The sequence below is a fragment of the Liolophura sinensis genome, chromosome 7, assembly GCF_032854445.1.
Source record: "Liolophura sinensis isolate JHLJ2023 chromosome 7, CUHK_Ljap_v2, whole genome shotgun sequence".
NCBI lineage: Eukaryota > Metazoa > Mollusca > Polyplacophora > Chitonida > Chitonidae > Liolophura > Liolophura sinensis.
The window spans coordinates 54,633,603-54,660,015 of NC_088301.1; the positions used below are offsets into that span (position 1 = coordinate 54,633,603).

The 26,413-nt window shown below is 37.6% G+C and overlaps 1 protein-coding gene and 1 long non-coding RNA gene across 2 annotated transcripts; both read right to left on the minus strand.

Annotated features, from left to right (window-relative positions):
- Positions 1 to 47: 47 nt before the first annotated feature.
- LOC135471036 (semaphorin-5B-like) lies at positions 48 to 10,268 on the minus strand. Its single transcript, XM_064750085.1, has 12 exons — positions 10,134 to 10,268; positions 9,498 to 9,669; positions 9,124 to 9,307; positions 8,708 to 8,854; positions 8,426 to 8,500; positions 7,979 to 8,058; positions 7,577 to 7,643; positions 4,997 to 5,034; positions 3,859 to 4,045; positions 1,400 to 1,531; positions 751 to 810; positions 48 to 296 (listed from the first exon to the last, which is right to left on the minus strand). The coding sequence occupies exons 2-12, from the start codon at positions 9,657 to 9,659 to the stop codon at positions 199 to 201; spliced, it is 1,230 nt and encodes a 409-aa protein (XP_064606155.1). The 5' UTR covers positions 9,660 to 9,669; positions 10,134 to 10,268; the 3' UTR covers positions 48 to 198.
- Positions 10,269 to 11,505: 1,237 nt separating this feature from the next.
- On the minus strand, positions 11,506 to 15,771 carry LOC135470094 (uncharacterized). The gene is made up of 3 exons (XR_010444375.1): positions 15,494 to 15,771; positions 12,524 to 12,654; positions 11,506 to 11,516 (listed from the first exon to the last, which is right to left on the minus strand). It is a non-coding gene; the product is annotated as an uncharacterized LOC135470094 (long non-coding RNA).
- Between the last annotated feature and the right edge of the window lie 10,642 nt (positions 15,772 to 26,413).

The following is a 26,413-nucleotide window of genomic DNA, read 5'->3' on the forward strand; positions in this document are numbered from 1 at the left end:
CGTGTTGAAAGTCATTTTCCCAAAAGTGGAAGCTTTTAAAACTAGTATTTAAATAAACTGTTACATTTTTCTTTATTCTGGGTACAGCGCAACTTCACAAGGAAGATGAGGTGGTCAAATAATTTTTACGTTATTTAAGATGTTTTTATTCATTGTGAGAGATTCCATGTATGTAGAGAGGCCGTCATCGTCAGACTATTACTCATAATTTTCAAAAACAATGTCATCCGCATCCTCCGTAAAACGTTCCCAGTTGATTGGGGAGCCTGTGGTCCCTGCTGATACCGTTTTTATATCTGAAGGTCAAAATTTGTCTTATTAGAAGCAGCGTGAGTGCAAATTTTCTCAATGCCCGTGTTTTGATCAGAAACTACATACCAAGCATGTCATTGTTGACGATTACTTTGTTATCACAGTTTGAATTTCACAGTCGTAACTTTAACGATTTTAAAGACATTTTCTGTTGCTGATCAATTCTTTCCGCTTAAGTATGTTTCAAGACTGCTCTCTAAAAACTCCTTAATTTTAATTTTAAACCTTTGAAGTTAAGGTTTTACTGTAACAGCTCACGCGAAACTAAAATAGTTGTCGTAAGAACTTAAACGCCAACAAGTATTTTGACTTAAATAACATGAGGTAGAAAAACAACAGTGATGTTAAAATTTAAAATGTCAACGGGCTACAATTTCTCAAAAGCTGTGATGTCATCACATTTAATAGGGGGTGGTCTTTTTATGGTCGGTATATTACCTGAACATGGCGGTAGAGTTACGCACTCGCTTTTGTCAGTGCCTACTATACCATAAGGCTCTGCAATAAACATAAATAGTCTGTCCAACTTAATATGGAAAGATATAAACTAGATTCAGTTAAAACTTATGATTGAATATTATCAATGTTGAAATTTAGGAATTTTAAATCCATAGAAGTTTTTTGGTCGATATTTGAGGAGCAAGTATCAAAAACTTGGGTAAACCTATTGGTCGACATTTTTTACCGTTTGTCAGTGATACACTGTTCCTTTTTTCTTACCAAAAACTGTAAATGTATCATTAGGAAACATTTTCTAAATTTTACTTCATTTCTGATAAACTAGAGGTCGACTAGATTTGCCCCCTTCTTTCGAAATATATTTTGTTCACTCAATTTAGGCTATTCTACTTCCCAAGCCGTTTTTGACCAGGCAGGAGTAGGTGTAAAATCTCCGGAACACTTACTTATGATACCAGAAACCAAGGATCGAGTCGGCCTCTGTATTTATAAATAAACTGTGTTATTAGAAGTTCCTGTACCATATCTTAATACAAGGCGATATTTTTTTCACATCACAATGGAGAGCAGAATTGTGTCAATAATAACCTCGTGATCCAGAAGCATTATGTCAGGAATATTCACTTACCACACTGACCTCCGTTCTTCGGTTCAGGACATTTACACTGTCTCTCTCTTGTACGGTGAGGGCCTCCGCTTATTGTATCCAGGCATCCTTCGCACGTGCTCCACACCCCCCACTCGCACCAATTACCATTAACTAAGACAAACGAAAAAAAAAAAAAAAAGCAACGATGCATGTGAACATTTATTTATTTGTTTTGTACGGGTGATCTGGTGAGTAGCTTGATAAGTTGTCTAATGGGTTTTAAGCCAATTGCTGGCCGAAAGTTTGTTGTTTTCTAAAGATAGTCTTTGAAATACGTTATTGTAAAATCATCTATATTTCATATGCATATGTTCTGGGCCCTCTTTTCGACCCAAATATATACAAGAAAACACCACAGTGAATGTTAATTACTTTCTTCACTGTTGAATCGGGTTTTAAAACATTTCTTTTAATTGGATCAAACGTGGGGGGGGGGGGGGGGGCGTTTATGTCGTCAGGGTATTTTGAAATTTTGTAATTTGCAAAACTGAGCATTCAAACGGAGTGAAAACACACGACTACTAATTCCTCCGGAAGGCCCCAGCCCCCAGCAAAATTCAGTGCAAGACCTGCCCTGTTTTATGGCAATTTTTCAGCAAGGCGATAATATTTAAAAGCGATGTTAATGTTTTATGAAGCCATGTTTGTATGTTTCTATCACAAAGAACGTAAGAATATAAATATCGAGTTTCCCTAGGTTTTTATCATAGGTTTTTCTTAGGTTTTTGCCACTTTGTGGATGCTCCTAGCTCCCGTTAAGATTATCTCCATCTTAGCACACAAATTTCGAATTAAATGCTCCCTACATTTGCTTATGTTTACTATAATTGGTCGAAAAGGCATATCTCCAGACGTCTGGAATCTCGGCGCTTCCGGGGTTTAGGTGGCCCCTTGACCCTTGCCTATAATAAATTGACTGGGATAGTCGTTCCGCTGGCCTATGTACGACCCCACCACCTCTCCGCCTTGTTGCCTATACAGACCTGATTACTCTGGTCAGTGTATAATAAACATTGTTTAGTTTATCCGCATGCGCTATTAGAGTAAATATTTTACAACTCACATAGCGTATCGTTAATCCAACGGAAAATAAGTGTATTCAAGTAAAGTATGGAAGCGATCCGAAAACGAAATTTGTGCCAAATTGTGCAGTATAGGCCATCTTCATTACAACCTTGAGGATGGATATGTTTTTTTCTATTAAAACACGTTCAAACGCGCCTACGGCTATGTAGGGTTCTAGAGCTTCCAGGGTCTTGGCGGCCCCTGAGCCCTCATCTCATTGGTTGGGAACTCCCAACCCCACCCCACTTTTCATTTGCTTCCTACGCCGATGTATACCGATATACAACCGTACAAGACGATGTATGAAATCTGGAGATGGATTTTATGGATTTATTTATTCATGATAACGATCATATTTATCTGTCCCACCAATTGTTCGATAGTAAACGACCAATGTACGCTTTCCTACGCCTTTGCATTTATAAATACACATAAACGTGGACGATTTCAATCCGTAAATAAACATTATTGAAAATATTTCTTAGGGTGTTGCCAGAAATTTAGCCCAATTGAAACGCAAGCTGCAAGAGACCTGCATGAAACGCAACATTTAAAGAGATTACACCGGAATTTTTTGGCAGAAAATCCGTGTTCGCTAATCAAATCAATTATTTTTTTTTTGCATTTACACTCATTTGGAATAGCTCAAATTAATGCCGTTCAGCTGGGACCAATATAACGGTTACATTAGTGCCAGCTTTCATTTAATATCAGACTCGTGTCTGCACCGTTTATTATCAAATCACTTGAAAGTTCGAAAAAGTTCTAATGAAAACTGCTTTTAGGAATTATGGTAACTCTATTACCCATTTTGAACGGTAAAAGCGTGCACATACGTGGTTGATACTCTGTGAAAGGTGACTATTTGGACTATACTAAAATAGAAACAAAAATTCGATTAATAGATTAGAGTTACCCATTTAACACATTACGCCCCACCAACCACGCACTCTCACTCTCGGTTTCCACCGAGGTAAACCAATTCTAACCTTCAGCAACCAATTTATCGTTATGAAATAAAAAGAATTGTGCGTAAGGGTGGCAAGGCGGCAAAAAAGTGGTCTTTGCTTTTAACATCATGTTTATGAGACACTAATCACTCAAAAGGCGAAAGAACTACAGGGTTGTCTTTCAGATATCACCCAGCAATGGTTGTTATGCAAATCTGTGAAGCAAAAAGTACCGGTAAATATAAACTTTCAGTTGGTACCTTTAGGTATTTTGATTTTCTATTAATGTGGTTTGCTTATTTTTCAAATGACTATGACGTATGTTTCTTACTTCGTTAATGAGGGAGGGGAAATACCTGTCCCCTAAAGATGTGAGCTTATCCATCTATAAATAACTCGCAAAGCCTCTTCAGTGTTTATTACCTGGACATGTGGAGCCCTCAGGTGTACACAGCCGTGATCTGTACCGGGTACCTCTACAAGGGGAACCCCCATCCACGGGGTAAGGGTTGTTACATCGCCTATAATCAAAGACCGTCCCGGATGTGGCATTGCACGTGTGTCCCGTACACTTACGTATCTGCGTCCAAGCTGACCAACCCCCCATCCTCTGTCAGACCCAAAATATGCACATGATCTTCATACATCTATATGAAAAGTGTTCAAACTCAAAATCTGTTGTCCCATATAAACAGTATATATATATATATATATATATATATATATATATATATATATATATATATATATAGTACAATGGATGTGTGACGTAGGCTTAATGGGCTCGAATTAGTTTTCAGTATATAGGGGCCCCCGTTGTCGAGTGGTTAGCGCAATGACCCCGGAACTCGCTGCGAGTCCATGTCCAGCTCATACTGGAATTCTCTCTACAAGGGAATTTTCTCCCACAATAATGCTTGTCGCCATCGTACATACAGCGTAAAACATCAATCAAATAAATATATTTTCGGTATACCCTTGAGTTTGGTATAAAAAAAGACAATAAATTAATAAATCATTTCTTGAAATTGCGAAATGGCACTTGCCTTTCCACAATATGGTACATATTTAGTCGGTTTCTTGAAGATTGAATCTATAAAACAAGGCCTCCCATGTTTTATGTTGTTATATACAATGACTAAGGAGGCGATGAGTTGTATGGGCAGAAGAAATAAATTGGCAGAGCCCCAGGGAAATAGGATTGCACATGGCAAAGTACTTCAAGACCATCCTGACATCAAGCCGCAGACCAACGACTGGTAATCAAGTAGTCGGCGCCCAATAGTGGAATTAATGGTCAGATTTTAATTCCAGGGTTGGGGAATATGTCGTTTTGTTGTAAAATTTTACAGTTTTTGGAGTAGCCAAGAGTATGACGTCAAAACTATGTTAAATCTGGAATAATGTATGGTAGATAAGTGGTTGAAAGCCAGGTCCACACGTGAAAAAGCCTGAAGATTCTGTTATAAAGTTTCTGTTATACACCATATACAGCAAAAATTTGAGTTCATAAAGGGACTAACCTCGAGTAGCAACAAGGATGGCGAACAGAGCTACGAACCCCAGGTTCACCACAAGACTCCCCATACTCCCTGTTCCCTTCGAATTGTAAACACGCAATGTGAAAACTATTTACATTACTTAAATACCGGCCTATGCGGACCTATTTAGACTGTAAATACTTTTCTCTTGTTGGATGTATTTCACATTCTGCGAGTGTACATATGAAGCTCAGTTATGCCGGAACCAGGTCCTCACAATGGGAAGGCGGATGCACTCCTATCATAGCCGGAAGCAGCTGTTGTACATTTATGTACGTTGTAAAGTTGCTTACAATCTAGATGCCAGATTGAGAGTGACATTATATCATTAATAGGGGTAACTTTAATTCTTGAATTAAAGTCTTTGAAGCTCAAAGTCTCACGACTGGCAGGATTACGGTAGACCTAGTGAATTCCACCGTGACGAAATCACCATTCGTTTGTCTACTTGAACTTTTTCCCTATTGAAAACTTTAATTCAAGACCTCCATGGCGCTACATGTAGGTAATGGTTATAGGGCTATTCAACGTAATATGGCAACTCCGTTATATTCCATTGAAAGCAAGTCTAGCCTGCTTCAAAATCCCGTGAATCACATGAAACAGACAAGATTACTGAACAAATGATTTATTTATTTATTTATTTATTTATTTCATCGATGTTTTACGCCGTACTCAAGAATGTTTCATTTATTCGACGGCGGCCAACATTATGGTGGGAGGAAACCGGGCAGTGCCCGGGGCCATCGGACCATCCGCAGGTTGCTGGCACACCTTCCCACGTACGGCCGGAAAGGAAGCCAGCATGAGCTGGACTTGAACTCACAGCGACCGCATTGGTGAGAGACTCCTAGCTCATTACGACGCGCTAGCGCGCTAACCAACTGAGCTGAACAGATGACGTGTTTTAGTAATGATCTGCGAATTTAGGATTCACTTTTAGAGAACTCATTGCTATGGTTGACTGTAGATGGTAAATATGAAACTCACGTTGATAATTATTTATTTAGATAGGCCTTATACAAGAAAAAAATGCGTGATGGAATCACAAAGTCTCCTTGAATTACGAGTACGATTTTTCAGGGTTTTATGCATAAAACATTTTATTGAAATGCATTAATACTAACAGGCGAGAGCATATTTTAGGCCTTTATATTACGTGTCTATATCATTACAACGTAGTGATATTTAAAACACAGTCTGATATCCGCGTTGTATGTAAAGTCGCCCGTTGCTCTACTTGTCATATATTAAAGGGCAGATATATCTTTTCTGCCCTTTTTCTGTAGATTTCTTAATATATACATTAAAGTGCTGTATTAGCAGGCAGTATATATACCTAAGGGAACCTTTCCCCAGTAAATTAGTTCGGTTCTAATCTATGTAGTCTAATATATTTATTCCTGCCTATGCGATGACATAGGCGTTACTCGTGCATTGCAACAGACCAATCAACAGTCGAGTCGATTAGCCATTACGCAGGAAAATGGGGACCATTCCAAGAGTAAAACTTCAAGAGCACAGATATTTAGAAATAGTTTGAAAAAAACAAATGAAACGGATCTTTATTTATACTACATTCTACCTGGTAATATTACTTTCGAAGATTGTTTCTTAAAGACACGAACAGTACAAAAATTTTCCATGGAACGCTGAAATTCCAAATTTGGGTTTGTAAGAATAGTTCTCAGACAGATCCAGTCTCTACTGGTATAATGGTATAGCAGCTAACAACAGGTAGGTATATATACTGATCCCAAACATGTGGCTTCTTCCTTGACTTTTCCCTGCGCCACCCCTTGATACATACATCTAAATATGGTACAGAAAATTCGTGGGAAACACTTAACGCCTTATGCTCACGTAACTGATACGTGAGGCCAATCGATACAAAATGTCTCAAAATACTGTAAAACAAATAATACCTAAGCGAAGGTAGGTTGATTTTGCATTGAGGTATGATTTTAATGCCTACTTTAAAGGAAAATATCCAAAGACAGTGTTTCTCTAGACCAGCTAGATGTTGTCTTTTTTTTCTCGTTCGAAATAACCATTACCATACTCCATTTCCACTTGAGATCTGTACTATGTCAATTAGTTCACAAAAACACTGGCGTAATCATGCCATTATAACTGAAACGAGTGAAATCGATCACAGCTATGAAGTACAGTAGTAAATTTAAACACTGAAGTGAAAATGCGACATTTGAGTAGTTTTTTTTATTAGTATACACTACACCAGCAAATGACATTCCACAAAATTATCAATATCAATAAATAAATCGTGGAAATTGCAAATTTTGCTATCCTCTTAATTTATCAGTTAAAATCAATATATGAGTGTTGAAGGCAATATTGATATTTCATGATCTATAACTTGAATGAAGTGAAAGGTTTTAAACAGTACATAATTTGTTTTCCGCTTCACAAATCACAGAGAGCATTTTTGTTGATTTCAGAGATGCATCATGCTTGGGATACATTATGTACAACTTCTCACGAAGTAAACAAGCACATCAAAAGGAGTTTTACCAGTATTTACACAAAACATATATAAACGGAAAGTATAGCCGGTTCCCAGACTCATGTGTCGGTCTCACTATTATCCTGTGCACCACTTCCGGACCACATGTCAGAATCTGTATCCGGGTCTTGGACATCGTCCTCCTGCAAGTGCATGCGAGAAATGTATAGGGGTTCGTTGTTTGAATGTTCGTTGTGTATGAATAGGTTTAACATTTAATATCCCTTCTAATACATATATCATATGTTATATTTTCTGAATAATATAACTATGGTAGAAAAGAGGCAGACAAAGGGATGTCATTTGTCAAATTCCCATGTAAATACATTCTTTACGCTACTGTGATTACCGTCGAGTTTTTGCAGTTATTATTTCTTCACAATTATCGGCATCAGCTTGTAAGAAAATATACTCGCTTTGCAGTAACATCTCACAAAGGTAAAGGACATGGATAATTTTGATCGTGTTTTAATGTTACCTGATCGCAGGTAATGTCACTCCCATCTCCTGATCCAGGAGAATCCCCCTTGCACCCCCTTGATAATTCCTTCTGTGGTTCTGAATTTCAAAACACATGAAACACTGATTGTTTAGTTGTTAATTCTGAAAGTTTAATTACAAGCTACAGTAAATTTCCCAACTGTCTATAGAAGGTCACAAAATTATTATGTCATTGTAATCTTTGATTCCTGAGAGGTGATAGGACAAACTTTAGCTGCCAAAACTTTAGTCCATGTTTAAATGTAACGAAGGATACCATTTATAATTTGATTCAACTTTATGCCGATATCACAACATTACCCCAATTATACATGATAAACCTATCAAACCAATGATACAACAGTCGAGTGAGTTTGATATTAAAGTATCACATACAGAGTATAAATCGAACCCCAGGTACTCGAACCCCAGGGTACTCGACTTACTCTCCTTCTGGGTAGCCAGTTATAATCACACATTGGTACGTCAGCACATTCTCGAACTTCAAACCCCGTGGCCTCTGGAACAAAAGAAATCGGGGTCATCCAAAGAAGAACTGTTTACACTCTGAACTTGTTTGAATGGATGGTATGATTTTTTAACGTAAGGAATTAGCGTCGTGTGAATCGGTGACAGCACAGCAATATCTTGGATCCGCTTCGCCACATTTCTCTGAATAATTTTAAGCATAATATTTATTAATGTATAACTTAAAATAAGTACGCACCATCTGTATCACACGTTTTTCCGCCATTCTTTGGAAATGGACACGAACAAGTCCGTTCTCGCCGCTCATATGCAAGGTGATTGAGGAGACTTTTGCATGTAGCAATGCATGGAGACCATTTGCTCCATCTACACCATTCTCCATTCACTGAAAAAAGGAATCACTGAAGCCATTAGTATCGAGATATGTCTGATCATTATTAGCCTGCGTCATATATTAAAGCACATTCCATCCGATAACAAAAAGATTCAACGGCTGGATTATTGTTAAAAGATGTAGGATTGATTAGCTATGCTAGGCCTATAAAGAGCCCATACTATACAAGCGCTGAAAATAGCATTGCGTTTAAAGCAACCTTTCAATTTTTTATAAAAATAATAATAATAAAATAAAAATTTCCGTTCAAAGAAAATTACCTGGGCAACCTTCGTCGTTGAGGCATTCTAGAGAAAGGAAGCTGTTCCCTTTACAAAATCTGCCACCAAATCTTGGCCTAGGGTTTGTACAGCTGCGAGTTCGGATTCGGTGTCCCGGCTTCCCAGCTGCACCGTACTGCGTCACAGGGGGCGTAACTCGTCCAGGACGACCATCCGCCGTCAACTGAATAGAAACGGACGTATAGATTTGGATTCCATAGAACCAAGATAACTAGATATTCTAGTACAACGAAAAGGTTTATACACCCAAGGTGAAGAAAGATACGCTTTTTTATTCTTCCAATGCGTTCACTGTTATATAGAGGATAAAAAAAATTAAATCAGCTGAATATCTACTTCCATTGCAAAGATACCTGGACAAGGCCTGGAACTTTTACACTTCTGATCATCTTTAGAAGGGCCAGTGCAATCTTTGCCGCCATGTCTTGGTTTGGGCTGTCACACTTCCGGTTCCGTGAGCGGATACCAGACCCGCAAGTGACACTGCAGGAGGTCCACTCTCCCACAATGACCATCCCCCGTGTACTGTAACAAAAACAGACAAGTTGTTGGCCTCTGCTAGATAGGACCTGTTAAAAAAAGTATATCCATTAATTTTATATCAACCAAAATCGATCTAGTTATTAAACCTAAAAAAAAGATTATCCTGCATCTCTCTTTCCAAAACAACAATTCATTACTCACGAAATCAAGTGGTCTCACAAACATCAAAATAAGATCAAAAATATTCTAACTACGTTAATCATAAAAATGTCCAATTTTTGGTTCTTAATTAATTTTCAACTTCTTGTAAGGTTGATATGCAGAGTACTCACAGTAACTTAATTAGCCTTTACATGCAGTTACATTTTCTACAAAAGTCACATTTCGTAAGGATGGAAATATCAATGAGTTTATAGATTCTTAATCTCTGAAATTCTTTCACATTTTTTTTACACATATCAGGTAAAGGCTTAATCTTGTACTTGTATACTAAGCCATAGATTTACCTGGACAAAGCCTGTTCGTGCACCTCCTCTGCTCAAAACGGGAGCCAGGACAGTTTTTACCACCATTGCCCGGCTCTGGATTATTGCACAGCCTTGTTCTGGTCATTGTTCCCTTTCCGCACGTAACGCTGCATGTGAAAACCTGGACCATTGCCCCCAGCTTCCATCCACTAGGTGAAATATAAAATGCATTTACATGATATACAACAAGTTTCCTACTGTGGAGATAGGGGCAAATCCCTTAAGGCTTGATAATATTCCTTGATCAACATTGTAAATCTGTGCTCTGTCAACAAGGCCTAGACATATGAAAAGCTTTTTATTCAAAATTTCCTAATGTCACCCCGATCGTCGTCTCTGACTTCCTGCTGAAATGTTCAATGCCATTCCGATACTTAATGTTACGAAAAGATTGTATTATGACTATAAATGTATAGCATATACAAGTTAACAGAGGAAACTTTCTGGCAGAATGTACTTAAGTATAGATATATCACATTCAATACATATCAGCAGACAAAGGATGATGACTTTCCAGGTTATTCGCCGTACAATGTCGTACGATATGGCGCCAACCGGAAGCACTATCATTGACAGTTAAGGAAATCACCCTGGGCAGGTTTGGGTGTTACACTCTCTGTGCCCCTCTGCTTCTCCTTGACAGTATTTTCCGCCATGACTTGGTGATGGGTAGTTACAGTGCCGCACACGAGACTGCTTTCCGCCGTCCACAGGAGGCAGAGCAAGACTGCCATGGATACCACGGGCCCCAGTTCCCGTCAACTTAAAATGACAATTTCAAGAATACATGTAGTGTGGTCAGGAGGAATCATTTCTTAATACCTTCGCTCGTTGTATTAGTATTGTAGCAGAATTGTGCAAGAAGAGGATTTGATATGTTCTAGACACAAGTAGTATAACTCATTGACCGTATTGCAGAATGGTCAATGCAGGGATTTTCATGAATACAATGTTCTCCAGAATTGTAGATTAACAACATACCTGGGCAATAGTGCTTTTCTATGCATGGCTGAACCTGCATGTTTCTCGGATCTGTCGCCACACAAGTGTTACAAAGTCGAACACGTGACCTCCAGCCAGCGCCACACGTCACACTGCACGCACCCCAAGACGACCAGCCTTCTGAGGCGGAATCTGAAAAAACGGACAGTTTTCTTATCATTATGCAGCTGAAATGATTTTCCAAAACAGATTCTCTTCCTGATGCAGTTTATGCGATAACATAAAAGCACACAGTTTACTAACCTTTTTTTCGTTTTTTCTTTCTCTGTCTTGTTCTGTTTAGGTTTGTTTTTGCCTGGTGTCTTTCCACCCAAGGCTTCACACGGAGTACATAGATATAGGTTTCGCTCCACGTTTTTCCTACAATATTAATGACAATATTTCTTTCTTCTTATAAACGTAAGAAATCATGAATTAATTATACCATGTTTCTGTCAAATTGAGTTTATCATGTTAAAGGTAAAAATGACCAGAGACCTTAAAGAGTTTTGCATAGTTTTCATCACACTGTTTATTATGTGTGACCATATAAATAATAACATTTATACATTTTATACATTATACACATTTTGATATTATAGACTTACAGCTTAGAGGGGGGTCTCCGTGCTCAGTTGGTTAGCGCGCTAGCGCATCGCAATCACCCAAAATTCTCTCACCAATGCAGTCGCTGTGACTTCAAGTCCAGCTCATGCTGGCTTCCTCTCCGGCCGTACGTGGGGAAGTGTGCCAGCAACCTGCGGATGGTCGTGGGTTTCTCCCGGGCTCTGCCCGGTTTCCACCCACCATAATGTTGGCCGCCGTCGTATAAGTGAAATATTCTTGAGTTTATCAAATAAAATAGATAAATAAAAACAGCTTAGAGAGTAAAGCCTGTACGGCGACGACAGTGTAATAATTGGCAAATGATAAAACGTAACCGGTGAAATACGGCCTCTTGTGAATTAACCTCAGTCAGGCTTTAAGTTATTCTAGACCAGTGACGTAATATAAATTGCTATACAAATCATTGCATTTTCTTTTACCCAGTCCAGTTCATTTTGCTAAGGGTTGTGTTAGCTGCTATTATTTACGGTTTACATGAATAGCTTGAATCAAACCTTAATTGAATTGAATCTACCAATTTCTGGAAAACACACAGTCGTCGCTGCTCTAGTTCTATATGTAGTCTTATGTATTATGGGATAAAATTAACACGTAGTGGTCTCAACCAGTAAGCAGTGAACCAAACCTTAGCGGAAATGAAAATTGAGAAGTAAATCGTGGGAAGGCTAATACTTTCTTATACAACTTTTTAAACATTGATATAGCCAAATCATTAACACAGGTATCATCTTTTATTAATACAAAGACTGTCTGCTACGTACCTTCTTCACAGCAAAACCAACACCTTTTCTGGACGAACAACAGGCTGAAGCCGTCGCGTACTTGTTTTTACGTATAGGGCCCTTACATTTGTTTTTGCGTTGCACATACTTCTTAAAACAAACTTGCCCCTCTGGAAAATAAAGCATATAAGAAAGATGGGATATCAATAAATTTTAAAAGCAGTTATCGTGTGGGTCATAAGGGATAATGCTGGTGTATTTCGTCTTAAAGGTAAAGGCATCCATATTTATTTTCAGTTGCCACGTCTAAACACTCGATTGGAAAAAACAAGAGCGCATCAACACCAACATGCTGTTAAGAAGTGGATAGGAAATCCATTCCGGGCTTCTTAGTTATAAATCAAACTGCATGGTTGTATTTCTTTCAAGCAACTCATTGTCGCGTTCAGAGGAAAGTCTGGCATCGAAAACAGAGTACATCCAGTCAGTACATAGTTCTTCACAGCATGTATTCAGTACGATTCTGATGAGTGATATTCATATTTTCCCAAGCTATTAAAGGATTTTTATCAACAAGTGTTTTAAATCTCGATTCTATTTCTTTACTAGGCGTTATATTGATGACCGTTTAGCAATAAATAATTATCATGTAGTCAAAGCGGTGAACATATCTCTTCTTGTAGCATTTATTATAGATCATGTGAAATATGTGATGATTTCCGTTATAAGTTATTCATTTAAGTGACGCCAGTGTGCACGCATACACCATCAAACATAAAAAAACTACAGCACACAGAATAAAACCACAGCAGCGATAGCTGATAGTTAGCAAATGATGTCTTTCCTGGAATATCGACTGTATTCCCTGTAGCATTGAAACTGATGACTGCTTCTCTCTTACGTGTTGCCGGCTTTATATTCTATTTATGTATTGTTACTTAAATATTCAGTGATGGTTGAAGATGCTATGGACATGGGCCTCGTCATTATCTACATGGAATGTCTGTGTTATGTGACGATTTAAATCAGCGTCACAACTTATTGCCGCAAAAACTAGTGTGTCAAGGTTATTCCGTCAAATAGATTTAAGTTTCTCAAATTTTACGGTATGTAAATATGGACAGACTCCCTGTCACTCTACTTCATAAGGTTGTCTAATTCCGCTTAACTCGGGGCTAGGGACAGTTTATTCGTCGTGTTGAATTAGGTCGATATTGATTTAATTCATTCGCGTAAAACATACCTTGCGTGTCTCCATTATCATTGAAAACTGTTGAAATCGACATTACGTCACTGTGGTTTTAGTTAATGTTGTCTGAGATTCCTGCGGACTTATATCACACGTCAATATTTAACAACGAATTCAAGGCGTTCTGAAAACGACACCGTGTGGTCTTATAGCGATTACATCACTTTTGTAGTTATGTTTGTGTTACACAATGGGAGTTTGGTGAAAACTGCCTTGTGACAGTTACTCCCGACGACAACTGTGTAAAACTGAACTCAGGACGCTTGACATTCATTTGGAAAACACTCGAACATATCTAAGTCTAACAAACTACGCCTCCTGAAAATTAGTGTTGTTTCCTACGCTTAGCTTGTGAGTTCCAGCTCTTGACACCTCTACGGTATCACATAGGTCATCAGCTAAGGATACTGGATCTAAACGAAGAGAAGCGCATGCGGTTATGATCGGGGTTATGGCTGGTCTTTGCTATTGACTTGATGTATTCTGTGGATGTTTGGCCTCTAACCATTTGCGGACGTTGTATCACGTGATACTTCTCCTTCGCTGTGCGGGAATATATTGCCTAATATGATCAAGCAAATCGGGACATTACTAGATATATGGTGTGCATGTGTAAATTTAATGAATATATTATCGATAAGTCCAGATTGACTCGCCATGGACCCGCGAGTGCCCGGTTATCGCAGTTCCTACATACATTTGTCTACAAGGTAAAGCTGAGAAGGAGATCTGTTCCCCTGTCAATTTTCAGACTTTTTATTCTAATCAAACCCGGAAAAGTCTCCTATCACTGATACGCCACTTTGTACTGTAGCACATGAATATTTATCGGCGATAAAAATACATGGAGAAATGAGCCATCAACAGCGAGAGAGAATATTGATCAGATCCAGCCAGTACACGCCAGCAGTTGATGCCACTGAGTCGAATGAATTATGTGTACATGTACTTACACGTATGCCAAAGGCCTATTTGTGCTATTCTGTTTATTCTTCTCTGACTTTCCATGACACCGAAGCTGTTGGTACATTTCAATTAATTCTTACATTAAATTCTTACGCATTCTATGGATGTCAACATGGTTTAACCGAAAATGACAGAAACCTTTTGTTTGAGGAGTGTAAAGAAAAAAAAATCGCATCAAAGCCTAATGCCTACAGGTCTATCAATCGTCGTCACTATGACTACTAAAATACTTAATTTGTCCTCAAAGAAATCTCGTGAAAGCTTTCAAGGAAGTTATTATTGATAGACAGGAGCGATCGAAAGATTATAGTGTATTTTATCCTGTGTTGTGATATATTATGTATGGGTTTGTTGTGATTTTTATCAATATATTCAATATATTAAATTCATTTTAGTATGAATAAACTAAACAAAGTTTTAAAAATTGCAATGTGCATGTATTTCTGTATACCTGAATTTCTGAATTTCAAATAAAAATGCCTGGCTATAGAATTTGTCTACAGACAATAATTTACCAAAATAATCTTGTATATAAGAAAAAATGTATAAGAAAATCATCACCTGCGACATGGATGGTTTGATGTTTTCTTTCAAAGGTTAACTTGTCCTTGATATGATGGTTTTACAAAAGTTAAATAATTTAGACAAAATGGTTAGAATATACCTGTCTAAGTAAACTTTAATAAATCATGTGTACAGCGTTTCTCACTTTGTAATGGTTAAACTTATAGAACTGTCAAACGTTTCAGGTCAGAGTTTATGTATAAAACTACAGAACGGCTTGGTCTACTTACCTGTCACTGAGAAAGTTCCAAGGGCAATGATTAGAAAGACTAGATAAAGTAAATCCATATTCTAAAAGAGAGTAAGTTTCCTTATATCGGCATATGTCTCCCAACTAATGGAACAGTGATGCTGTACTAGTCGATTATATTCCAGGAAATTCGGCCCCACTGTTAACTTCCTGTGCTATGAAGTGTAAAGCCGTAGGATGGCGCGGAGGAGATCAAGTGGTACCACTTCCTACAGTTCCGGTCTCACAACCGTAGGCTGGTTGAGCCACCAGACGCTTTCACCTAAATAATAATGAGGTGGCTGTTAAGCTAGGCCTGTCAGTATCATCCCTCCCTTCTCCCTAGTTTGGTTAAATCCTCTGACACTGCGTCACTTTCGTGATAATACGTCTGACCCTTACTGAATCTACTTATAGACACTGATATACATGCTGCTACTACTTGTAGCACAGAAAGTTACACATGACTTCACACCTAGAGGTCCGCGTTAAACTGTTACGGTGTTGTTAATCATTCATCACACCTTTCATCTTTGCAGTTTAGCTCGTTAAATACTTCTCTGGAATAATGTCATTTATGTCATCGCTAAAAACCACTGAGACTAAGAACACTACTTACATCACAGCGTAAATGTGCTAATAAAATTTGTTACATATTTCATTGCTCCTACGTATTAATAATTACTGTGGAAATCAGACAAAAATTATGATTGTGGCATTTTAAATTCATGAGCTTGTTTATAACTTTTAGTATAGCAGGTTGACAAATTCTTGGGTATGGTGTTTAAAAGCAATGAAATAAGAAAAGAAATAGTGTGGTCGATGTATGTGTTTGCACATGATAAAACTAATGACACCAACACTAAATTATGTTACATGTATATGTCAGGGAAAAGTATGTGGAGACACCTTGGCCTGTGAAAGAGAGTTCGGTTTATTATCACCTTTGACAACTTAATTTAAGACGCGAATTTTCGCATACATTATATTTTAAACATGTATGAATAGGCAATCAGATCGTACCGTAATCAAGACATATTTTCTTGTGGGAGTGACAAATATTAGCAAAGTAGGGTTTAGTTTGATGCAGCTACATCGTTGGTAACCAGTACAAAAAGTTGTGAAAGTGGCGCACGAGTTTTCTTTAGGCCTTGTATGATAAATAGGATACTAAAATATAATCAAGTAATTTACCCTATGTCATAAACATTGCACATAGTACGAGGTTGTCTGTAAACCTAACACCAAATTAACTATTCATGTCTCTCTTGACACATGGTATTGTCAAATCAAGCTTGTGAATTGAATTTAGAACAATGACATCACTATTTGCCAGATGTTCCAATTAGCTTGTTTGTTCTAGTATATGAACATACCAATTGTGTTAAGGATTAATCTATAAGTCAACTTGGTGCCACATACGCAAGATACAACAGCAGTGAACTGATATCCTTGTCCGGGCACCAGTCCTTATGTAGTTATGACAAGCCGTTTAGGTCATATCGTGTACTAGACGGGTAGTTTATCGATACCATCTCGATCCGAGACTCACTAACGCACCAGGTGTGTGCTACTGTCTGTGCTAATGAGTATTGATCTACATAACGAATGGACAGTATATGGATAAAATCAACATCTGTCCCTTACGGCTTATCCCTGGATAATCCGTCAGTGATACTATCAAACCGTGTGTCAAATAGAACATGCAGGGACACAACTTACCAATTCTTATACTAATGACCATTATAAGTGGAAAATATCTACCGATACTTACGTATGTGTCTTTCCACAGGCTACTATTTGTGGATTGTTTGGTGGTCTTAATTTATTAAAAGGCTTTTTCTGAGACTCGTATTAGCAAGATGGAGAATAGCATTCCTCTTTTAACTTGCCCTTTCCCATACAACTACATATATTTATTTTATTCATCTTTATTCATCTTACTTATGAACATGGATATATACCAATTTTTTGTCTATGATTTTATATATATAACATGCTTAAAGGTCTCTCACGCATGAAAAATATGTGATATGTGCAGCTGACAGTTATATTTCATAAAATATATAGCAAACAAACATGTCTCTTACTATATCAAAAGTTTACGGGTTAAACTTTTTGATTCTCGAAATACCTAGCTCTTTCGTGTTTGGCACGTCGTATCGATAAATGATTGTCATATATCGCCTCCTGCATTATCTGTATAGATGATAACCGAGAAATTCCAAAATCTGTAATCTATTCATCGCAGGGAATTATTTAAAAAAATAAAATCCGAATATAGTTTCCGAGTTTTTTCCGTACGCTATAGTCCATAGGATGACTGTGCACTGTAGGTGTAGCATTTTCGCCACAAAAGGGTTCATTCGCCAACCGCGTCATGTTCTTCGTCATGCCCTCCAAGTGAGCCAGCACTGTATCAGCATTTAGATTGGCTTGTTGAAAGGATACATCGTCATGATCCACAATGCCTCAGAAATATGAGTTAAGCCATACCGTTGTGTCTTTGCTCCATTGTAGTATTCGTGGTCCAAGTAAATGCCTATGTCAACTTACCGCCTTCAAACCTACGCCAGCCGACGGATGACTCAAGCAGCAGAAGACAAATAAAGATGCAGTGATTTTAATAGCAACTTACCAGACATCACTCGTCAAGAATGACTGATAATGAAAACAATAATAACAAAATCATACAAAAATAATACGAAGTGCGTTTTTGTTGTTTATTTTAAAAAAAAAGACAACTGTTTTGATCAATACACGGAAAATGAAAGTTGCTTAATTAGTCCTTACATAGCAACAAATTTCAATTTTCCTTATTTCAGTTAAAGACACTGCACAAAAATGGGAAAACATGCAAAAGCTGTACACGAGGCTGTAACCAGACATCTGGTCCGTTAGCCAATGAAATTGAAAATATCCAGGTATCCTTTCCGTTATATGAATCTTTGGTTGTATACATAACTGACAAGGCGTTCTCTTTTCACTGACATGGAGCAACAATACGGATATCTGTTACATGATATGCAATATAAGTTTCAAAGAATAAAAAGCTCTATGCCCAACTAATTAACAAGTTTTTTTTTTTAAGCCAAACATGATTGGACGGGTATACATTTGTATTTATGCTGTTTAGTCGAATCAGTCGAATCTTTAAAATTCTTATGAGAGTTTTATTTTATACAAAACATGGTAACACCAATGAATTACCGAATCCATCTGGTCAACAAAAAAACAACAACAATGAATAAAATGAGTAGTGTAACAAGCGTCACATTCGAATACTTTCATTAGCTAGTTGCTGATGCAATTTTTTTTTTTTAATGATCACATTTTCTGTAGACCTAATATTTATGCAACTTAAGCAAAATGATAACACAGATCCTTCATCGTCAACAATTGGACCGAAGTTTTAACATTTCTCACAGACGGAAAACAGTCAACTCTTGGTGAAATTGAAATTGAAATTACTTACTGGATGTCATTGGCACACGGGGTTTCCCATAGAATAGGAAAGGGTCATCCAATATATGAGCGCGCTTACATTATTTAAATCACTGTACAGAAATTAAGGCTTTCAGTTTGAGGGCATGTACATATAAATACAAAAGTAAACTGAAGTTGCGGGGGAAGAAAACAAAAAGTAAGAGTTTGTATTATAGGACTTCAAAACGACGATATACAAGAGTTATAAAATAAAAGGAAACCTGACATGAAATATGGTGCGAAGGAACACAACCATTACCGGCCAGATTGTTATTCACAATATGTACAATTTTAGACATTGAAAAGTCCGACTGGGGTTAGAGCGCATTTCTGTTCAAGCGTCATTGTCTTCAGCTATGCTTCCATTTGGTGAACATTATCAATGTTACATAACCTTTTGCTTTGAATATACCTTTGTTCGTTGACATTCTGCAAACGCAAAGTCTGTATATTGTCTAGATTTTAAATCAAGTTTATTGTTTTAGAACCACATAATGTCCTATTGCGTTGGTCTCTGACTAATATAGAGCACTTGTACAGAGTTTCTCGTCTTCCCTAGTCCTCACAAGTGACTTCACTCACGGGATACACGTGATCACACACGCTTAACTGACCCTATGCACTAAAGTTTCACCAAGTGGAACACGTTCACCGTTTCGTCGACTGCTCTCCTTTTCTAATAGCCCTATGAACATTCTCCATTTTTGTTCATCATCCAGTAGAACAGAGTAGCAGCCTTTTGATCACTTATTGCAATTCTTTCTCACACACGAAGTAACCAGTGTCCAAAAGCCCTATGTCCCTCAAGGTTAAATCACATTCAACTGAGTTGACCATAGCAGCTGTATCATATGGGCCGAAGAATGAGCCTCTGTTATCTGGTTCACCTTTCGCCTTACACCACACTTGGGCGTTCTCACTTAAGAAATCTCCGCTTTCCCAAAGCCAGTCTCCCTCTCTGACTCTATCCGATGCCCCCACGTGGAAAAGCATATCGGGAATATTAAGGGCTAGAAATGCAAGAAAAAACATAAATTGAAATACATCTCAGCCTTTTTCCTTTTTCTACTGAAAAATAGAGTATAGATCTTATGTCAGAGCTCAAATATTAGATCTACTAAATCAACGACACCTTACACGGCCAATCTTTTGCATCACGTTGCAAGACCGTCTGTCACTTGTCGATCAACATTGAAATGTTGGAGCAAGGAAACAGGGCCGGAGAGGAAGCCAGCATGAGCTGGACTGGGTTCTATTAAAATTGTTAGGAATATCATTACTCTCGGGAAAACTGTGTCACGTTTTTTTAACAAACATGGTCAGTAAGTAATCCGTCGATTTCAGCATGTTTTAGGATAGAAGTTGTGCCCCGTAACTACTGGCCAATTCGGTCACGTGGCTTAGTGTCCATATTTGGATTTTAATGAAAACCCTTTATAATGACACTTCTCATAGGCACATGAATCTGCTGACAGGAAAATAGTGCAGATGTTTCCTACATGAAATTTCCAAAAATGTTTGTAAACATCATGAAGTGACACATAGACATACTCAAACTAAAGGATATGTTTGACTTACACAGCTATTTTAACTGGATTGAAACGGCACTACAAATGCGTTCGAATATGCTCGGAGGACATATAAGTGAGCAAGACAGGAGAGAACAGCAAAACATAATTTCATAAAAAAAAAATTACACACGCTATGGATTATTAAATAAACGGACATAAATTGAATTGTCATATTAACAGACTGGAAGTGACATCATCAAAACCGGGTTCTTCCCCGGGGAGAAACAGCATTAGATTCCCCGAACCACGGAGTGACTGCTTAGGCAGCTCACAAATGACGTTAACGAATTGGAAGCAATGGTTTACCCTTTACAAATGAGACATAAGAGGAACAGGATTCAGTATACCAATGCATAGATGCATGATCGATTTTTGTTACCATATTGCCATGGGTAAGAAACGTTACTTCTCGATAATGGTTAATTCCATTGAGCTGTTATTTAACAGACACAACGTTCGGACAAATTAAGTTTGCCAAAAACACGTTTATATCTTGAAAAGTATGGAAGCCACATGTCCAAAAATGTTTGATTTTCAATATTTTGCGTATAGTATCTGACGGAGTTTTTCATGCTGATCACAATTCCGGTCCTATTTCTTTTCTCTGCCTTACGGTTTTGTCATAATGTGCGATCAACGTGCAGAAAAGTCCAATTTTCCGGTGTTTGTAGGTTTCGTTACGGCAAACTCTATTAGTTGGAAACTTGCTACTTTCAAAATGGCATGATCATTTGTTTATGTCTAAGGTAGTTAAACTGAATCAATAAATATAGGATTTGTAGGGTTTCAAAAACTTTTAAATATAATTTAAAGCGTGCAACATAAAGACCGATTTATTACGTGTAAAATATCGCCATGCAACATTGATGGATAGGAAGAATGTACACTTTCTAATTAAGTTGCTTATCTCCCCATGCACAAAAGACACCATTCAATTAATCGGAAGTGAAGTTACGTAAGATAGAAATACCAGCTTGAACCGCTGCTTTAGCTATATTTATAGTTTGGTATTGTACAAGTATGTACTTACACGGGTGGTTTCTAATTATATTGGCGACAAACTGAAACTTTGGCATGGTTTCGAGTGAGGCGAGTTCTGCTCCGTAAAGCCAACAAGTCATCTTTGCAACGTCCCAGGTCAACTGTAGTCCGTAATGGATGGTAATATGGCTGTTTGGCTTAAAGCTGAACACTAGATTATCCGGGTCTTCTGAAACACAACACCAGAAAATAATATTTTCTTTTCGCCGCCACGATAAAAGATCAATTTTCTTATTGCATAATAAAAAGGGTTCAATTAGCCTTAGTTCCAACGTGAGAGATCCAAAAACCCCTAATAAAACCAACATTCTCAGTGGATCTCACTTGTGTGTTTTAACACTGAGTTGATGTTGTTGTTTTCCTCCTTAGATGTTTTTTGAATATTCAAGGACAGATAGTTGCATGTGCGGTTCTATATGTGGATAATAATGCTCATTTATTTATTCGTTACGTTGTACAGTACAAGTAATATAATCGTCACCAACTGTAAATAGGTCTAATTCACTTCAGTATCTATGCATTACTTTTGTACATGTATAAATAGAAAGTCAATTTTTTTAGCGAATCTTATCTTTCTTAAAAATTTAACACGCTTGTCCGTTCAGGTGTTACTAGTATTTGTGTGGACAGAAAATGTTAGTCTTGCACAGACATAGCGAAACTTTTACGTAGAGGAAGTACTGCCCAATGTAAGGAGGCCCAATTTATTGTGAGAAGGGCCAGTGGATGTAGGTAATTCATAATTTAATATCTGTAAATAATTTCTTTAAACAATCCCATGGCGCATAAATGTGAAGGCTATGTAGAAAATCCTGACTATATTGTCATGTCCTAAAAACTCGAAAAAAATTTGAAAATACACTCGGGTTTACACCTAATCAAATGACTTCAAAGAGATACATTATCGTGTTGGCAAAGCTTAAAATTGCTTGATTTGCTTTGGAGACCATGGGATAATAAATATCGATGAAGGAATTATCAATATCAGAATCAATAAATTACTCATCGCCATAGATAAATGAGACAGTATTGGACTTTGAGCCTGTTGCTCGAGATCATATCGTATATTTGTCCAGAAGTTTACGCTACACTTAAAAAAAAGAACATTCGCCACAAATCTGACAATGCTGAAATAAAGCTGCAGATGATGAATTCTCTCGGCGGGAAATGAATTTTCTCGGCTGGAAATGGATTCTATCGGCGGGAAATAGATTAGAACAGTGGGAAATGGAATCCGTCGGTGGGAAATAGATTAGAACAGTCGTTATTTCATCAGGAGCCCCCCAAACTTTTGTTCTAAGCACGTTGTCTCTTTGTGCTGTGACGTAATTTTGTCTCAGTGCCACTGGAGGTGACGTTGATCTGGAGTTCTCATTTCGTCAAGACCCGAAGATTGGATTAGAGGTACCGAGGAACTTTGATGACTTGCAGAGAAGTTGGATGTCAACTATTTGTTAGTACGCCTTTGTTGTCTGCATGCCAGTGATATCTTTCACTTAGGAATTCACGAGGAACTGTGGATGTGCCTGTTCCTGAGATTAGACAGTGAGACTCCGTGCGTTTGAACTGGAAGTGTGCCTGTGGGTCTCCTTAAGAATCCATCAGTTGCTGGCGTGACATTAATTGGCATGTTGCATATAGGCTGTACTATTTGTAATAAATTGTTTAGTCATATGTATTGAATTTATCTGAGCATACCTTTACAATTCGATCTGGGGAAATAGATTCTATCGACGGGAAACAGATTCGAACGGTGGGAAATGGCTTGGAATGTCTGACAATTGGCCAAACTGTTGACACCTTATTTGCGCTTGTTTCCGTATAATGTAATAAAGAAACAAAGGTCAGTATATAAATGAATCTGTCCACCATAACGATAACACAATTGATCATTGAAACGAAGACGTGTTTCAGTAGAGAATTAATTGCTATAACATTTGATAAAAATAGTTGGAAACTTTGTAGAACTTACCTGCGGCAAGAAGGACATAATATTTCGTACCTAGGCTGGTCTGACTGTTATCCGTGTTTTGAAATATTTCCGTATTGGTCTGACAAAATCCATTCGACTTTTTGTAGAAATAAGACTTACAAAGCATGTTCTGAAGACAGTAAGCCTGGCATCTGATTGGAGAAATCACGCCTTTTACAATTTCTAACGTAAAGTCTGAAATTAACATGTCATCAAGCATGTGATCTTTAACCCCTGTAACTTTTCGCAACGATGTTGTAACGAAAATACATTGACAGAACGCCACGACACTTGTAAATATCTTAAGCTGCACCCTGTATACATACATGTTTAAGTAATGTGAAACACTCTATGCGCCAGCAAATATTTTTGCATGGGTACATTCGCTGACAATATCGATGGCTATCTGTTTATCTCAAGAATTCCAAATGCTATAAATCCAGGTGGTCTTTCTGGTTTTGAACGCTTACAAGGCAGAAAATGACAACGAGCTGTCATTAAGACAAAATTCGTGTCAACCCGTGGTTATTCCAATGATTATCTGTCTGAACACTATGGCTTCAAAACAATACAAGGTTTTGGTATGTTTGGTGTTTTCGCAGAACGCGCAGATTTATTAATCTGTATTGATCGTCAATTCATCGCAAGTATCCTCAGTCGATATGAACGTTGTTTTCGAAAATATTATAGGCTTCCTTAAGTATTGTAAGTAAAACATTAGACATTAACACACTTAACACATTAACACAAGCTGCAGTGTATTCCGCCAAGAAATTTTATTTTTGTCTGCAGCTTAATACTGAAAATTCAATGACATTAAATCAATGAAGTGAAAGGTTCACCAGTATATCCAACTTATTGCTTTTGTCAAAATGTTGTATAAATAATATGTGCTTGGTACCAAATAACACCAACGTTTCAATGTAGTCAAAATACGTAAAAGCCAATCTGCTATAGAAGTGGCCACAAGAACTAACAAGAGTTCGGGTGAACAAAATATGCGCAATAATAATCTCAATAATAGATTTGTCTGAAATGTCTAAAAGAATATCAACGCAAAATTGTGATGAGTATAAACCCCAAAGTACTTCAAGGGAATTGGTGGTGTGTTTTAGTATGAAATAGTAACGTGACAAGTATACATGAAACATCATCACATCTGTATCTATTCAAAAAAAAAACAATGTATGAAAAACAATAGAACATATAGCCAGGACACAAATATGGACGAAAAGATGGGCAAAATTGCTATACCGTAATCGCGTATAAAAATGGATAAATATGAGGTACAACACGTCATACCTGTACCAATACATCAACCAAAACTGCAAATATCAGACTTCAGAAAAAGGACAATCTGGTTACTATGGTAAATGTGAGTCTCGACATATCATCACATCTGTACCTGTGTACCCACCAAAGAGTAAAACTGTACGTGGGAAACAATTGCAGCTTTAGTCCGAACACTAAATCATATTAATTTATGTACTATATGTAGGGACGATGGCAATCTGCTTACCGTGGCAATGGTGAAAATGAACAAATTTGAGTCCCGATACATCGTCACCTCCGAATCTAACTATCCACCAAGAATTAAATTTTAATACGGAAAACAATTGGAGTTGTGGTCCTTCACGAAGTTCATGCCTAACTATATGGTAGATATCAATGAAATGGCAATTTGATTACCATGGTAACAGCAGAAATGGAGAAATGTGAGTCCCAACACATCGTCATCTGTATGTCTTTGTATCGTTCCATCAAAAATTAAAACTCTGCTTGGAAAACAGTTGGCATGGTTGGAGTTGTAGCCTGGACACGAAACCATACAGTATATGTGTAGGGATGATGACAAGCTGGTTACCATGGCAACAGTGAAAAATCGGCAAATGGGAGTCCTGACACATCATCACCTCTGCATCTAAATATCCATCAAGAATTAAAGTTGAATATGAAAAACAAATGGAATTGTAAACTGTAAAAGTTCATATCTATATAACTATGTAGTAGATATCGGGGAAATAGCAATCTAGTTATCATAGCAACCACACAAATGGAAATGAAATCATACCTATTTGTGTAGTATATATAAAGAAAATGGTGAACTGGAATGTGAAATGAGACACATCGTCATCTGTGTATCCACCAAAACCCACTACATGGAAAACGGAGTTGTAGCCCGGATACGTAATCATATTTACTTATTTATTTATTTGATTGGTGTTTTACGCCGTCCTCAAGGATATTTCACTTATGCGACGGCGGCCAGCATTATGGTGGGAGGAAAACGGGCAAAGCCCGGAGGAAACTCACAGGTTGCTGCCACACCTTCCACGGCCGAAGAAGACAACAAACACGACACGAAATCATATTCATTTGTATATTATGTATGTATGGAAATCTGGTTACCATGGGAACCGCGGAAATGCAAGAATGTAGTCGTGACACATCATCACCTCAGTATCTACATTTATGTAGCCACCATAAATTAAAACTTTCCACATGAATGCGGACGAACAGTCGGACAGACGGACAGAATGGGTTTAACATAAGACGACTGGCCTAATGGTGGGGGTATAAAAACACAAGTTTAACAAGAAATTTTCAAGCAAATGACCGAGGTTTTCTTACCATAAATTACAGGTCGTCAACCTTTGTGAATAGCAGATCGAATTTGACGTATTTTACCATCGAAACTGGGTTGTATCAACCACTACATGTATGCTAATATGTACAATGTGAAGTTTGCATTAGATTACAGCTTCTGATGCAACAATAAGGCAATATGCGAGGAAGAAACTGTGCGTGAAAAGTTCGATCATTTTAATATAAAAATTTGCATTAGGTTATG